This window comes from Tupaia chinensis, unplaced genomic scaffold, assembly GCF_000334495.1.
Source record: "Tupaia chinensis unplaced genomic scaffold, TupChi_1.0 Scaffold138725_1, whole genome shotgun sequence".
In the NCBI taxonomy this organism is placed as follows: Eukaryota; Metazoa; Chordata; class Mammalia; order Scandentia; family Tupaiidae; genus Tupaia; species Tupaia belangeri.
Genome location: NW_006198617.1, coordinates 404,283 through 419,801, shown reverse-complemented (window position 1 = coordinate 419,801; position 15,519 = coordinate 404,283). Strand labels below are relative to the sequence as shown.

General features: G+C 63.5%; 1 protein-coding gene across 2 annotated transcripts in view; it reads left to right on the top strand.

Moving 5' to 3' along the window:
• Window positions 1-15,519, top strand: part of MAP2K3 (mitogen-activated protein kinase kinase 3) — a 25,545-nt gene continuing 10,026 nt past the window's right edge. The window contains exons 1-8 of one of the 2 annotated variants that reach the window (XM_006161626.3): window positions 1-126; window positions 11,273-11,339; window positions 11,570-11,618; window positions 12,553-12,666; window positions 12,916-13,035; window positions 13,515-13,631; window positions 14,186-14,237; window positions 15,360-15,487. In XM_006161626.3, the coding sequence (XP_006161688.1) occupies window positions 78-126; window positions 11,273-11,339; window positions 11,570-11,618; window positions 12,553-12,666; window positions 12,916-13,035; window positions 13,515-13,631; window positions 14,186-14,237; window positions 15,360-15,487 (696 nt within the window). In that variant the 5' untranslated portion in view covers window positions 1-77. Of the gene's footprint in view, window positions 127-7,154; window positions 7,794-11,272; window positions 11,340-11,569; window positions 11,619-12,552; window positions 12,667-12,915; window positions 13,036-13,514; window positions 13,632-14,185; window positions 14,238-15,359; window positions 15,488-15,519 lie in introns of those variants that run through there. The other variant, XM_006161627.3, reaches the window with a different exon arrangement.

Genomic DNA, 15,519 nt, shown 5'->3' with positions numbered 1-15,519 from the left:
CATGAGCGCGCTCGGCCGTGGGGGAGCCTGCCGCCCTCTGAACTAGTCCTCTTCGCCGCCCCGGACCCGCCTGCAGCATGGAGTCTCCCGCCTCGAGCCAGCCCGCCGGCATGCCTCAGTCCAAAGGTAGGCGCGCGCCTGGCCGGGACCTCGGCCTGACCTCGCGCCCACTCCGGGCCCCGCCTGCGAGTGTCGACTTTGTGTGTTTCCGCTCATCCTGGGCCCGCAGCGGCACTCCCTGTTCGGGGTCCCTGCCCGGGACCTCACCTGGACCTCCAGGTTAGGCCTCGGGGCTGCACCCAGGCGAGCTCTCCGGGGCCGGACCCAGGCTAGGACCTTTCTATGCTTACCGTGCTCCAGGTCAGGAACCTCCGTCTGTCCTCGTTTACGCCTGGGGGCTGCAGCCTGGACAGGAACTACCGAGCTTTGTCCCTCGCCAGGGCCCCTGGGGTGCACCCAGTCCCCCTTGCAGTCGTAGGCCCGGGGCTGTATCCAGGCTGGGATTGAACTCTGACTCTCCCCTGTTGTTGGGGACCTCACAGTGCCCCCCTCTCCCCCCATGCGGGTGCCCAGAACGCACCCGAGTTTAGAACCCCTCCACTCCATCTCCCCCAAGTCTCCCCATCTTGCATGCCCTACCTTGCCCGGTCCCTGGCCAGCCTGCACCCTATCCTGCAGCCTTGTCCCCCTTGTCTCCCGGAACCTCTTTTGGCTTCCCGTACAGTTCCTCCCCCTCAGCCGAACTGCAAGCTTGGGGAGCTCCCCCGTCGTGTGCCTCAGCGTCTGCAGGGCTGCTTGCTTCCTTGCCTGTCTGCTCTGCCGCCGGCGGCAGCCCAGCCAGGCTGCTAGCTGTGCAAGGGGCCCGTTCCTGTCGTCTCCCAGTAACTGGCCTTCCTGGAAATTTTTGTGAGGTGGCGGCGGCAGGATTTGTCATGCGGAGGGGGGGAGGATGAGAATTGGAGGGCGGTGAAAGGGGGATTTTTTTTTTTTCCAGGAAGAGGAAAAAGATGTTTTTGGCATGTCGGAGTCTCAGTAGGCTGGGTTGAGAGAGGTTTCCAAACCGGACATGGCTGTAATGAATGGGCTGCCTCCCGCCCTCTGAACCTGGCCCCCCTCACCCCTCCAAGCCCCTTGCTGTCTCTGGCCTTGGGTTTCCTTATCTGTGAAATGGGAGTAATCACACTACTTCCGTGGATGGAGATCGTGAACGCCGTCAGCACGTGTGGGGAAGTGGCAAAGGGCGCCTTGGACACCTGGCACATAGTAGGTGCTCAGGAAGGGGAAGCCCCTGAGTGACTTTGTTGTTACCAGCTTTCTTTCTGGGAAGGGCTGGGATTCCAGCTGCAGGGGGTGGTGCACAGTGGACTGAGTGGGCCCTGGTCAGGGTCAGTCCCTCTGCCCAGGAGGGCAGCAGGAGCCCAGGTGGGTCCTGGGAGGGTGCGGGCCCTCCTGGCCCTGCTGCCCGCGGTGCGGCTGTGGGCTGGAGCCGGGTGGGCAGGGTAATTATGTCTTACATAAGTGGGAGGCCGGATCCCTGACCATTGCCCAACCAAGTGAGTAACTCAGAGGCGCTTGCTGGGGGAGCTGGCCGGCGGGAGGGGCTTAGAGGACTAGACCTCGTGAGGCCTGGGAACCGTGGGGCCTGGGAACCGGGACCTCAGAGCGCTGTGCTCCAGGGAGGGCTGGGGGCAGTGTTTGTTTTTGGAGGCATTTCAGCTCCTCCAGGTGGGGTGTGCCTGTCAGAATAAGTTCCAGGTGCAGGGCTATGGTGGGAGAGCACTGTGGGGACACTGCTCCCCCTACCCCCACCCCATGCTGTGTCCCTTGCAGCCGGCCCTTACTCTCTCTGGACCCCTCTACAGAGAGAGCCAGGATGAATTTCAAGTTTGCAGATCTAGACAGCATGACATTGAGTGGGTCAGATGGAGGGTCAAGGGCATGTCCAAGGCCCAGGGACCCTGTAGCCTCTTTGGGGTACAGGGATGGATTTGGTGGGGGAACCACAGTGCCCCCTCATCAGAAATCCTAGGATGCCATGCATCCTTTCAGTCAATCCTCACAGCCCTGTTTACAGACAGGGAAACTGAGGCGCAGGGGCATGACATGCCTTGCCTGAGCCACATGGCTGTGACCGATAGACTAGGGCCCCCCAGGGTTGTGTGTCTCCATAATGATGTCTCAGTGTCTCAGTGCTCCCCTGCTTCCACTCCTGGGCTGGATGTTTGAGTAGAGCTGGTGGGATGGCCCTTCCCCTCCCCGCCCTCCCCCCCTGCCCTGTCCCAGTCCCTTCCTGCAGGCATGGCCTCAGGGCCGTGTCAGCCTGGAGGCTGGCTGAGGCAGAGGCATGCCCGGGTGCTCAGTGCGCGCTCCTGCAGTCTGATCATTCCATGATGACAGCCGAGGCCGGCTAGTGGAGTGCAGGCAGTCCACAGAGGAGGGCCTCACCCCACGCCCTCCCACCTTGGCGCTGAGACCCCAGCTCATCCTACCTTCTCAGAGGAATTTGAACCAAGCTGGGCGTGGCTGGCATTGACCTCGGGGCGTGCCCTGCCCTGTTCTGCCTCTGGCCTGGGGAGTTTTCCTCACGTGCCCCCAGCCCGCAGCCCTGCAGGCTTTCCCCTGGCCTCCTTGCCCACATGCCACCTCTGGCTGGGGCAGCTGGTGCTGGGGCCGGGCCCAGGGTCAGCATGGTGCAGATCTGTAAGCCACATTTGTTCCGGGGGGGGCACCATGCGTGTCCTGTTGGTGTTCCAGGCACAGCTTCTGCTGCTGTTGTCCTGGGAGTGCCACCCACGGGGACCACTTCATGTGTGTGACTTAACAGTGACTGGATGGCTCCCAGCTGCCCAGAGGGGACACAGAGGCTGCAGGGAGCACTGTCATGTCCTGGCCCTTCCTGCTGTGGCCACTGCCACCCCCCCTTAGTCCCAGCAGTCGGAAAGACTGGAGGGTGGCACCCTGGGGACTTCCCCCACCCCGGGCGTGACGCACAGGAAACTCTCTATCAGCCAGCCCCATGGCTCAGGGCCGAAGGGAGCAGAGTTCTCAGTTGGCCTGTGTGGGGAGAGGGCAGGGGCAGCGCGGGCTTCCGGCGGGTGAGTCAGCGGGCACCAGGCGCTGACTCACCCGCCGGGCATGCCAGCCTCCTGCTTGCAGCTTAAAGGGGCATTGCCTGCTGGTCTGGGTGGGGAGTTGGCTGCATGCACCACCTCTGCAGACAGACCTGGCCCTGAGCAGGGTGCTGGAGATGGCCCTGTCCTGGACCCCAGGACCCCTGGCAGGTCCTCCACGCCTTGCCCAGGAACTTCCTCTATTAGGCAGGGGCTCTGTTTCCTCTTGCTTTTGGAGCAGGAGCAGGAGCAGGAGCAGGTGGTGGCTGTGTCTTGCCCTCCGCCCTGGAGACCTCTCCAGCTCAGCCGCGTGGCCAGGGACTTGGAGGGTGAGAGCAGAGGCCATGCAGGGGTGGCCTGGGGGATTGGCCTGAGTCCTGGAAGGCGGCCATGTGCGGAGAGGAGCCTGAGTCTAGGACCACGACACAGCTGAGCCCCGGTTGCAGAGTGGCATTGGTCAGGCGGCACATCCCATCCGTCTGGATGCATTCATTCCACACTCATGGAGGGTCAGGTACTGGTTGCAGCACGGCTGCCCTCTGCTTGAGTAGAATCCAGTCGAGGAACACCTCAGCAGAGCAGGGAGTGGGGAGGAGCCTGCGCTCAGATGGGTGGACCGGGGTTCGAATCCTGCCTCTACTGCTTCCTCCCCTGGGCAAGTCATGGCCCCTCCTTCCCTGGTGGGTGGTAGTGAGGATGGATGGTGCCCACCGAGGAGTGGCGTCTGCTGTTATTCATTGTGCTCATGGCTGTTGGCCTCTGCTGGGGAGATGACCCTCGCAGGCTTTATCGAGGGGACTGCAGGCTCTGACTCGGGGCCTCTGGCTGTGGAGCCTGTTAATGCTGGCTGGAATCTTCAGGCTTTGGGACCTCTTACCCCCTGATCCCCAGGCTGTGGGGGCAGCCACTGGCTTCCTGGCTTTCGGGGAGGCAGTGCAGAAGAGAGCCTGCAGCTCTGGCTCAACGGCTCTGGCAGCCAGCACTGAGGGTGAGGAGGCAGGCGTGGAGTGGGAGCGAGGACCGGCCTCCAGATCAGCCCTTCGGTGGCGAGGACTTGGCTGGCTGTGGGGATGGAGCAGGAGGCCGTGGGGTGGTAGTTCCAGGGCCTGTCCTGAGCCAGGGAGGTTGTGAGGCTGAGTGAGGGGAGCAGGGTGCAGGGCCTGGTGGGGCACGGGACCCTGGGCAGGTGTCTCAGGAGGAGTACCAGCGGGAGAGCGCTGGGAGCAGAACTGGCCACTGTGCTGTGGCTGGAGACCGCCTGCTGGATGGGATGAGGGGTGAGCCTGACCGCAGGCCGCGCACGCCCATCTTCACTCTGAGCTCAGGCCTGCCTCCCCAGCAGCAGCCCTCAGCCTCACGAGCTTCACGTCATGGGTGTGAGGCCCAGGTGGGCTTCTCTGCAGCTCACAGACACCCAGGGTGGCCACATCAACTCCAGAAGGGTCGCTAGGCCTCCCCCCCGAACCCGGCCAAGTCTGTCACCTCTCCCTGCTCCAGGGGTTCCTCTCTGGGGCCGCTCGGGCTTCTCTGGGGAGGTCGCGTGCAGCCCTTGTCACGGTGGTCCCTGGCCCTGGGCAGCGTGCAGACGGCTCTCCTGTTCTGTCCCGGTGGGTGCACCTTCCGTCTCCCCTTTTTTCTTTTAATGAAATATAGCCACAGACACCGAAGGGAGTGGAGAATGCGCCCGTGCCGTTCAGAGTAAAAGTGAAGGGGCCGTGTAACCTGTGTCTGGAGGAAGAAGGCCCCCACTGAGACCCCTCCATGGGCTCAGGCTCTCATCTCAGTCCTTGCCCAGCGCTGGGCCTCGCTTTTGTGGTAATCATTTCTTATCTTTCTCAGTTTTAAAAACTGAGCTGTAACATGCACATGGTACGTCCAGCTGGCCACCCTGCAAAACCCTCAGGCCGGCGTCCACTGGGGGCTGGGGCGGTACTGGTGGGCAGCGATGCAGGGCTGGAGCCAGAGGCCCAGGCAGGTCTGTCTCCTCCACTCTCAGCTGCTGGCCTCAGTTTTCCCCCTGCGTGATAGGGTGGTGCTGAGACCACCTGCAGACCATCCTGAGGGTTCGGTGTGCTCCTCCAGGGAGACGCCAAGCCTGGGCGGGCTCAGATGCAGTGTGTCGGAGTGCTGCCACCCTCCCTCAGTCGTGCGGTGCTCAGCCTGGGCAGCTGTGCGGGCAGACGGTGACAGGCCCGATGGCAGTGGAGGTGTGTGAGCTTCATCAAGGGTCAGGAGGAGCTGAGGGCACAGGAAGGAGTCACCCGCCATGCCTCAGCACCCACTTCCCAGGGTGAACCCGAGGACGCCTGTCCCATTGGGATGCCACAGGAGCGTCAGTGCTGAGCTTGGACCTGGCACGTGGTAGCTGCCTCATCACCAAGCACGCCTTCGTAGCCGCCCCTGCTCCGTGAGGCTTTAATAGCAGAGGTGAGGGTGAAAGCAGGTATGGCACTTGGCGAGGAGAGGGTCACCCGGACCCTCCTATTCTGCATGAGCAGCAGCCCATGGACCTGGGACAGCCTGGCCACCTCGCACCAGCTGGAGCGGGCCCCTTCGGGAGCCGCTGCCGGGCAGAGGCCTGTGCCTGCAGCCACCCTCCCACCACGCTTGTGCTCTGCCGTGCTGCCCCTGCGCTGCACTTTGCTCTGGATCTTTCCGCCCCAGCGAGGCCGTCCATCGCTGTCCCCTCCCCTGCTCCTGAGGCCTTGGTCTGCTGAGTCCACTGTGGTGAGGGATGTGTGGGCTTCCCAGATGAGAAAGGCCCTGGGAGCTGGGTGAGGAGACAGGGAGGTGTGGCTGCCTCCGAGGCTGGTGGGCAGGGAGGAAGAAAGAGCAGGCCGGGAGCGGAGTGCTGGAGGTGCAGCTGGCTGCGAAGCTAGTCGAGGGCAGTCTCAGGTGGGCGCATGGTAGGTGCGCAGTAAGTGACAGATCCCTTCCCCTCTTGCTGCAGCTCCAGACTTTCTCCCCACCGGCCCCTGGACCTGGCAGGATTCACGTGGGGGCAGTTCCCCCCAGCCCGGTGGCGACCGAAAGCCAGCATGGCTGTCAGCTTCAGAGCTGCTGTCAGCTTCAGAGCTCCCTGGCCAGGGGTGGGCAGCCAGTCCTCAAGCTGCCGTCCGACACTGACATGTGGGAGTCAGACAGGCCTGCTCCCCTGTTCTCTGCCCGCCAGGCACCCGCCATGGGACCTTGGTCCGCTTGTCTCTCCTCCCTGACCCACTCGCTACCTGCCACGTGGAAACCTTCCCGCGGCACTGCCAGGAGGGTGCACAGAGGGGTCATCCAGGGTGATGGCCTGGTGTTATCAGGATCCCTGGGCATCCTGCCTAATCTTACACATGCCCGGCACCCCGTGGCATGGGACAGTAATCCTGGGGTCCCATCTCATAGCTGAGGCCCAGAGCCGAGAGAGGTCCAACTCCCAGTACTAGAGTGGCAGCTGGACTGAGGACTCTTGGCCCCAGAATGTGTGACCTATGTATTCCGCTCTCTCCTCCCTGTGGCAGTGGCCACAGAAGGGTCGCTTATGAGAAGGGACAGAAGAGCCAGCAGGACACGGGGGGGCCAGCACCGAGGGGATTTGGCTGGGGAGCCCCTGTGCAGGGGAGAGGCAGGAGGACGCTGCAGGGAAGAGAGGGGCACTGGCCCGGGTGTTGTAGATGCAAAGGCCTCGAGGTGGGAAGGAAGGGGGCTCGTTCCGGGAATGATGGCTCGAGCAGGAGCACAGGGGCCAGGACCGCCATCCTGGGAAGTTACAGACGAGTCTGTGGGTGCCCCTCTCTACCAGAGCTGTAGCCTCAGGCCTGTGGCCGAATCCTCCCAGCCTGGGTTTCCTCGCTGCCTGCCTGAGCGGCTGCTGGGAGGCCGGAGGGGCCCGAGGACATGTGGCGCCTGGCACTGGCCCACCTGCAGCAGTGCCCTGCCAGCTGAGGCTGGGGTGCTTGTTGTGGTTTGCCTCTGGCGGCCGAGAACCTCTGTTTGTTGTGGTGACAGTCGTCAGAGCGGCCGCACCTGAGCAGCCCTGGGCTGCCGGGCCATCTGGGCTTGGCCCTGACGTCTGTGGCCGACGGTGCAGCGGCTGGTGGCTCCAGGCCTGTTTCTGGGCCGTCTCCATGGTGGCCTCACCCACTCCCTCCGACAGCTGGCGTAGTGCCCCACGGAGCCCGTGTCACTCTTGACGCAGGCCTGGCGTCCCTGACGGCCCAGCGGGCAGGAGGCCAGGCCTGGGAGGAAGGCAGCCCTCAGCCTCCCAGTCCAGCCGCTGACGTGGAAGCGCCCTTGACGGCGGGAACAGGCCTGGGGGCATCCCATCATCCCACTCCTAGATCCCAGGCCAGAGCCAGAGGAGGGCGAGTGTGGCCGAGAGCAGAGCATGCTGGGAGGGAGGGGCGCCATGGACCCCTCCCCCCCAGGAGAGGCCTTGGTCTGCTGGGGACGGATCTGGGCCAAGGCTGCAGGGCTCCAAGCAGAGCTTCGATGTTACCACGAGGCGTCTCTGATTCTGGTCACCCCAAGCCTCGAGAGCAGAAACTGCCTGCCTGTCTGCCTGGACTTCTCTACCTCCGCGGGGAGGCCCACACTGCCGCAGTACCAAGTGTGGGCATCACAGGGCTGCCGGCCACCCGGCCCGTGCTGAGCTCCCGGCAGGTGCACCCTCGTTTGTGCTTCATCCTATGCCCACAGGTGAGGAGCCCGTGTCTGGTGCAGCAGGAGACCCCGGGCCTGCCCTTGCCACAGGGAGCTCCGTGCAGGAGGATGTTCTGAGCCTCCAAGCCCTAACCTTGCAGCCTGGGACAGGCAGCTTCAGCGGGTTGGGCCTCAGTTTCCCCCAGTCCAGTGAGGCTAAGGGCCCTTCTCGGGCTTGTCAGAGCGTCTGGGGAAGATGAGAAGTGCTGTGCCCATGGCCAGCAGGCTGCGCTCCCAGGGCCTTCGTAGCGAGACCAGCCAGTGCTGACCTCATCTTAAAGTGGGGTGAAAGCACAGAGGTCATGATGAGGTGACCCATGGCAGATGCCCAGGGGCTTCAGCTGCTGCTGTGGTTGTCATCGCTCTTGGAAGCTGTTGTTCCTAAGGCCTCCAGGTCAGGGCCTTGGGTGGGGCTGGGCTGTGGGCCTCTGGGCACAGACACCTGCAGCTGAGGCCTGGCTTCTGGGAGAGTGGCAGGTGTCTGCTGGCCTTGCCTGGCGCTCTGCTCGCCTGCCCTGGGTGGACGCTGGGATCCCCTCCCCACAGGGCATTTTGTCTACTGCTGTCTGGGCCTTGTCCTGGGGTGCCTGACCGTCCTGGCTGCTGGGCCCCATGTGTGGGTGCTGCCCACACAAATCACTAATGAGGCACCGAGGCTGCTCTACACCGTAGTGCAAGCTGACCGGAGCCCGGGTTGGAGCCAGCTCAGGGCTGGAGTCTCCTTGGCAGGTGGCACAGGGCCACACATGGTCCCCAGGCCCCAGTGGCCAGTGGCTGGAATGACTTAGTGCTCACTGGGCTGGGGCTGTGGGTGGGGGCATGGGGGGCCTGGTGGCAGGTGACAGGGCTGTACCTGGAAGTGGACAGGAAGCTTCTGTTGGGGCAGGCACGTGGCTGGCACGTGTCTGCTCTGGGTGGTTCCAGGGAGCCATATTTGAGTGCCAGCCCTGCCACCTGCCAGATGACCCAGGTAGGTCACTTCCTTCCTCTGTAGAACACAGACTGGTTCTCCCTTTCCCTTCTGTTAAGTGTCGTCTCCTTCAGGGGGACCTCACTAAGGAAGCTCCCTCCCAAGCCAGCTCAGCACCGCAAACGCTGGTCCTTCCTAGCACCCCCTGGGTGCTGCTGGCACACTCCCGTGGCTGGGCCCCTCGCCTGTCCCAGAGGGCAGGCGGGAGGGAGGTGGGTCTTTGGGGAGGGCTCTGGGACAGGCGGGAGGGAGGTGGGTCTTTGGGGAGGGCGGTGGAGACAATAACTGCAAGAGTGGGAAGGAGCCAGACTGGTTCTGGGGGCTCCAGGTCCAGCTGGAGGTTGCCTGGGGGGCCATCATCCTCCCTGGGGGGCCTGGCCAGGTCCTGCTGCAGGTGCTGGGGACCCCGGCTCCTCTCACCCCACACCCCGTCAACTAGGCGGGCAGGGTGGGAGGCGAGTGCCTTTCAGATGGGAAAACAGGAGCCCGAGGAGGCACTGTGTGTGTATAGGCAGGGGTGAGACAGTGTGCCGCGGTCCAGCCTCTAGGCGTGGATCTGCCCTCTCTGGCCCTGCAGGGCTGGTGGACTCCTTCCCCTTTCCCCATGCATTGGGGCCCCCGGGAAGCCTGGCATGGAGGGGTGAGCTCGTGCGTAGATGACAGCAAAGGCTGGCAGCCTTAGCAGCGGGGCCTCAGGCACAGCTGTGGGGATGGTGCCCGTTTCCCTATCTGTACAGTGGGTGTTACTCTGCCCTCAGTGGCTCTGCGAGGCCGAGCAGGCTCACCCTGAGCAGGCTGGGTGTGGCCTGGGAGCCGGTTCTGACACCTCCCTGCCCACAGCCAGCTCTGTCACATCACAGGCGGCCATCCCACCTCCCGGGAAGCTCGGCTGTGGGACCAGCCCTGCTCCTGACTCCTCGCGTGACCAAGGTTGCTGCTCTGCAGGGCCTGTTTCTGAATCAGAGCAGCAGGGTGGTGCGGGGCCCATTTCCGAATTGGAGGGGTGGGGTGGTGCATGCCCTCTGGAGTAGGCATATCTGTGGAAGGGAGAGTCGTCCACCCTGCCTGGGCCAGTAGGTTTCTCACCACGAGAGCCCTCTCTGGGATCAGCACCCACCCCTCTTGCATGGAGGGGGAGGCCGAGGCTGAGAGGGGCAGGGGCTGGCCTGCATGCACGGTGGTCCTGGCACCTGGGCACGGCCCTGGGACGTGAGCACTGGAGTCCCCTGGCCGGGCCGACGTGACTACACCCACTGAGGCTCAGCTGGTGTGTGCTGCAGCCCTTGGCCGGGGTCTCCCCAGCCAGCCCAGTGGGGGTCGGCCTCCCAGAGTGACCCCTGGGGAATTGAGGCTGGGGCACAGCACAGTGGGGCCCAGTGGAGCTGTCTGCCTCGGTACCCCTCACCAGGGCCACCCCAGCAAGCCAGGGAGAGACACAGCACGGCCACACCTAGGTGGCCTCGACGAGGACCCTGAACAGGAGGCTGCTGGCCTCACAGCTGTGCAGGGCACTGAGGGCAGGGTGGGCCGGGGCCTTCCTTCCAGAGCCATGCAGGGGTCTGTCCCAGCCCTCCCCTTGGCCTGTAGGTGGCATCCCCTCGCTGTCTTCCCACCACGTCTCCCGCTGTGTGTCCAGATTACCCCTTTTACACATGTATTTATAAATTTGCTGTGAGGTCATGTACTTGTCTGAGATGGGGAGAGGGTGGGAGGGACTAAGACCCCCAGGGGGATGACCACTCTGCAGTCCTTCCTCCTGCATTCTCCTTTTGGGATCTTAGGGACACACACATGCACCTGGTATGTTTTTCAAGCCACTGGTTCCGGGACTTGAGCCATGCAGTCGGCCGTGTGGGAGCCAGCACCTTAGCCACCCCACCCCTGGATGGCTGCGCACTCCCCCTGGTGTCCCTTGTGTAAGGGCAGCAGTCACACTGGGGCAGGCCCAGCCTCTGGACCTCACTCAGCTCAATTCCTCTGTGAAGACGCTGTCTCCAGATAAGGTCGTGTTCTGTGGGCCTGGGGGAGGAGATCCCGCACGTGAACCTGGGGACGTAGCCCAGCCCGCAGCAGAGCTGGGACGCAGGCCCGCTACGCGGCTGGAGTGTGGGGGCCTGTGCAAGGCCAGCTGCTCAGAGGCCGTGCAGCCTGGGGGCTGTCCGCACCGTGTGGCCTTGCCCTCGTTGCTGGTCCCTGCCAGCAGCCAAGTGCTGGCGTTCATGCACCTGCTAACAGGCATGACCCTGGGGCTGCGGCTCGTGTCCTGCCCACCGTGCTGGGAGGGTGGTGGGAAACTGCTGGCCTGGCCTGGCCTGACCTGAGCTTGGGGCTGAACATGTGCTCTGCCACCTGGGGCTTGGGGCCCCTGACAGCACTGCCTGCACCAACTCGCAGCCCAAGGTCTCCTCCAGGGTAGAAGCAGGATCACCTCTGTCCCCAACTTTGTCCAGCCTGGGGGAAGCCCTAGGGACGTGACTGGACCCGTGCCTGCTCTCTCCCCTTCCAGGGAAGTCCAGGAGGAAGAAGGACTTGCGGATCTCCTGTGTGTGCAAGCTGCCGGTGCCCAACCCCACGTGAGTGCTCCATGTCCCCGCCTCCGCCTGGGCACCACGGGGCTGCAGAGGGAGCCAGAGGGAGGTGGCCCTGCCGTCCCACGTGGGCCATGCTCGGCCCTGGAGAGACAGGTGACCTGAGGAGCCACCTCTTGGGGCCTGCACAGGCCGGTTCTCCTCTGGGCAGTGGCACCATCTCCCAGGGTGTGTTTGTGGCTTTCCGAGGCTCATGGAGTCCGCTTTCTCCACAGACCTCCCCGGAACCTGGACTCCCGGACTTTCATCACCATCGGAGACAGGGTAGGTGCTCCTGCGCTTCTAGTTGGGGCCGCTCGCTGCTTCCAATGAGCGGGTCTGGCTGGCCAGCAGGGCCTCTGTGTGGTAGCTGTGGAGGGACATGGCTGTGCTCCCATGGTGCCGGCTGTGGTCCTGGGCCCCCGACCCTCCTGTTCAGAATGGGGGCAGCAGCCTCGAGGGACTGTCAGAGCTGGCTCATCTTCCCGGAGTTTGGGCTGTGGGCCCAGCTGCTGTGTCACCGCCGAGACCTGACCGACCCTCGGCTGGCCCTGGGTGTCTGTGTTTCACCCGCTCCTGCTGCCTTGGGAGGGCACCGGACACAGAGAGTGCGGGCGTAGGGCAGGCCGTGGCTCCCCCAGACGCCCACTCCCTGGCCCCGCCCCGCCCTGGGACGCCCTCCCGGCCCTCTCGCGCCCTAATGCCTGCTGCCCGGCGTCCTGTTCGTCTCACTTGCTCCTTTATGCGTCTTTCTCAGTAGAGGGCCACCCCGGAGGAGGCCAGAGCTTTGCTTTATTCTTGCCACATTCCCAGGGCCTTCAACAGGGACTGGCATGTCGTGGGAACTCAGTCAGAGTAACAGACACCAGCAAGTCCTCTGACCAGCCGGGCGGGCCGAGGAGAGAGGGACTCCCTGTGCCGGCGGGCTATTCAGAGGCTGCTCCTTGCCTCACAGCGGCCCTGGGGTGTTGGTGCCACGCCTGTTTTGTAGAGGGTACTGTGCAACTCAGAGAGGTTGAGTGACTTCCCTGAGGCCACACAGCAGGGAGTGGCTCCAAGCCTGGGCCCAGCTTTCAACAATGGGCCCTTCTCTCTTTCCATTGCCCTTGCTGCCTTCACTGGGCGGGGGTCAGGGCCCCTCCGATGGACACATCCCCAGACTGGTTCTGCCCGGTTCTGACTAGATGGCCACCCACCTTTTTCTTTTCTGCTTCCCAAGAACTTTGAGGTAGAGGCCGATGACCTGGTGACCATTTCAGAGCTGGGCCGTGGCGCCTACGGGGTGGTGGAGAAGGTGCGGCATGCCCAGAGTGGCACTATCATGGCCGTGAAGGTAAGCAGGGCCCCCTGCCTCAACCCGTCCTTCCAGAGAGTACCAGAGCCTGCAGGCAACAGGGAGGGCTGCCTAGAGGAGGCACGGGGCTGAGGCTCTTGGTCAGCTCTATGCTGACACTGACTGTGGCCAGGGACATGCCGAGCTCTGCAGGGCCGGTCTGCAGTGCGTCCCTGAACTCCTGGCCCTCATATGATGGGGCGGGTGCTTGGCCCCACGGCTGCTCCTGAACCCCAGCTCTCCCCGCAGCGGATCCGGGCCACCGTGAACTCACAGGAGCAGAAGCGGCTGCTCATGGACCTGGACATCAACATGCGCACAGTCGACTGCTTTTACACTGTCACCTTCTACGGGGCGCTGTTCAGAGAGGTGCGAGGAGGTCCCCTGGCTTCTGCAGCTGTCTGAGGACATGCAGAGCCTGGCTGGGGCAGAGGGGGCGGGTCATTGCAGGCCTCGGTCAGAGCAACAGAAGGGACCTGTGGGGGCAGCAGACGACTCGGTGCTGAGCTGGCTCAATTGTCTAAAAGCCCCCGATGGAGGGCCAGGACTCTGGTGTTGGCCCCTCTCCCTGGGGTGCTTCCACTCGGGTGCAGGGACCAGGCCGGGGTGGCAGGGCCCTGATGGCTCCCGTGAGCCACAGGGCTGGAGAGGAGAGAAGCGAGCGGAGGAGAGGTCCAAGAGGTAGGGGGAGAGCTGGGGGCTCCAAGAACATCACGGCAAAGCAGGTGGCCGTGTGTCCAGGTGGAGGCTGGGCTGTCCTGGGAAGGCCAGCCAGGTGGTGGGGCCGGCAGGCCATGGGCTGGGAGCAGGTCTGTACCAGCCCGGCTGAGCGCTGCGTCCACCTGCAGGGAGACGTGTGGATCTGCATGGAGCTGATGGACACGTCCCTGGACAAGTTCTACCGGAAGGTGCTGGAGAAGAACATGACCATTCCGGAGGACATTCTGGGGGAGATCGCAGTGTCTGTGAGTGTCCCTGAACTTGCTGGCCAACTGCCCTGCAGCGGCCCAGCTTCTCCACCTCAGCCAGAGCTGTCTGCAGCTCCTGGAGCCCTAGATTTGGTGTTCTGCCCTGAGGCAGCTCAGAAAGGTACCAGCTAAGGTGGGGAAGGGTAGCCTCCAGAGTGTTTGCTTTTAGTTTAAATGTACTTGACAAAGGCTGCATCACTGGGCTTGAGCATCCCAGTAGCCAATGGGAAAAGAGAAATAGACTCAGTGGAATTGGTATTGCTGAGTCCTGACTGCACCTGGAAATGCCAAAACAACCCTGGGCCTCAAGCTCCCCCAGGCATCTTCCAAGGGGGAGATTCTGAGGCTCCTGGTAGCTTGGCCATGGTTGAGAGGAGGAGGAGGGGGCTAGGGAGTCTGTGGAGGGGTGGGTTTTTACCTAAGAAGGACCTGGTAAGTGGCCCTTGGGTTCTCCATGTGAGGGAAACAGGAGGACGGGTGGGGTCAGGCGCTCTGCACTGCGGTGACTGGAGTAACTGACTGTGTCTCTCCCTCCTCCCGCCCCGTGGCAGATCGTGCGTGCCCTGGAGCACCTTCACAGCAAGCTGTCCGTCATCCACAGAGGTCAGTGCCCAGCAGGGTCTAGTGGCAGGGGGTGCACATGCGTGACGAGGGCACGGCACCCTGCTCTCAGGAGTGGAGGAGCGGGCTGCCGTGCAGACCAGTGCCAGGTTGTGAGGTGCCCATTGGAATCCAGGTTGCTCTCCACCCACCCCAACCACAGTGCTCAGAGCTGGGACTAGACCAACTACTGCTCTTCCGGGAAAGACGGGCTGGTTTTGGCTTTTTTGTTTTTTTTTTTTAAGTTTTCATTTGTTTCATGAAGCAGAGAAAAGAGACCTAGATACCCTGACTGGCTTCACGCTGTGACCCAGCCACAGCCAGCCTGGATTATGGGCATGCGTGTGCCCGGTACTCAGGAAGTCTTCAGACTTGAACCTGGAGCCTGCCCACGTGGGTCAGCCTTCTAGAAGGTGGCATTTTGCCAGTGTGTACTGGTTTTTGCTTTGGCGTAAGGTTCGCCGAGCGGGAAACGCACAGGCCATCCAATAGGTCAGCCCCATGTGCGCTCCCACCTACTCAGTGTTCTCGGTCCCCCTCCACCGAGCGGCTCTGCGCGTTCTCCTCTAGCCTCTCAGGGCCATGCTGGGCTCACCAGGTTGCGGGAGGTGCAGCGCGTGCCTCTCAGCGCCAAGGGCCGGTCGCATGCCCAAACTCGCTGCCCTGCAGGAAACTGGCGAGGCTCATCCCCCGGCCACTTGGTGCCCATCCTAGTACCCACCCCAAGTCACCACGGCTGGCAGTTTGGCATGGAATCTTCCGGTCTCTTCCCCACACATTTGTATCCTCACACACGTGTGCCCCCAGAGAGCACTGAGGTGTATGTCACTGTGCTTGTCACCCACTGTGAGTCTGTGGGGGGGCTCCAGGTCCCCTCACTGGCCTCACACCCAGAGCACAGTGGTGGACAGGCGCAGCTCCCTGAGTGGGGCGCTAGGGCCCTGCCTTCCCCTCGCGGCCGGGGCTGGCTTTGCTGGCCGGGGGCGTCCTGGCAGTCCGCTACGTGACCAGGGCCAGTGCAGCCTCCGTCCCCACGTGGGATCCTTGGGCTCTGGTGGAAGCTGCCGGCTGGGCCACGTGAACGTGGCTGGGGATGCGACTGAGAAAGGTGTGCCCGCCCCGCAGACGTGAAGCCGTCCAACGTCCTCATCAACAAGGAGGGCCACGTGAAGATGTGTGACTTCGGCATCAGTGGCTACCTGGTGGACTCCGTGGCCAAGACGATGGACGCTGGCTGCAAGCCCTACATGGCCGTGAGGGGGCACGCTGCCCGGCGGGGGGGGCG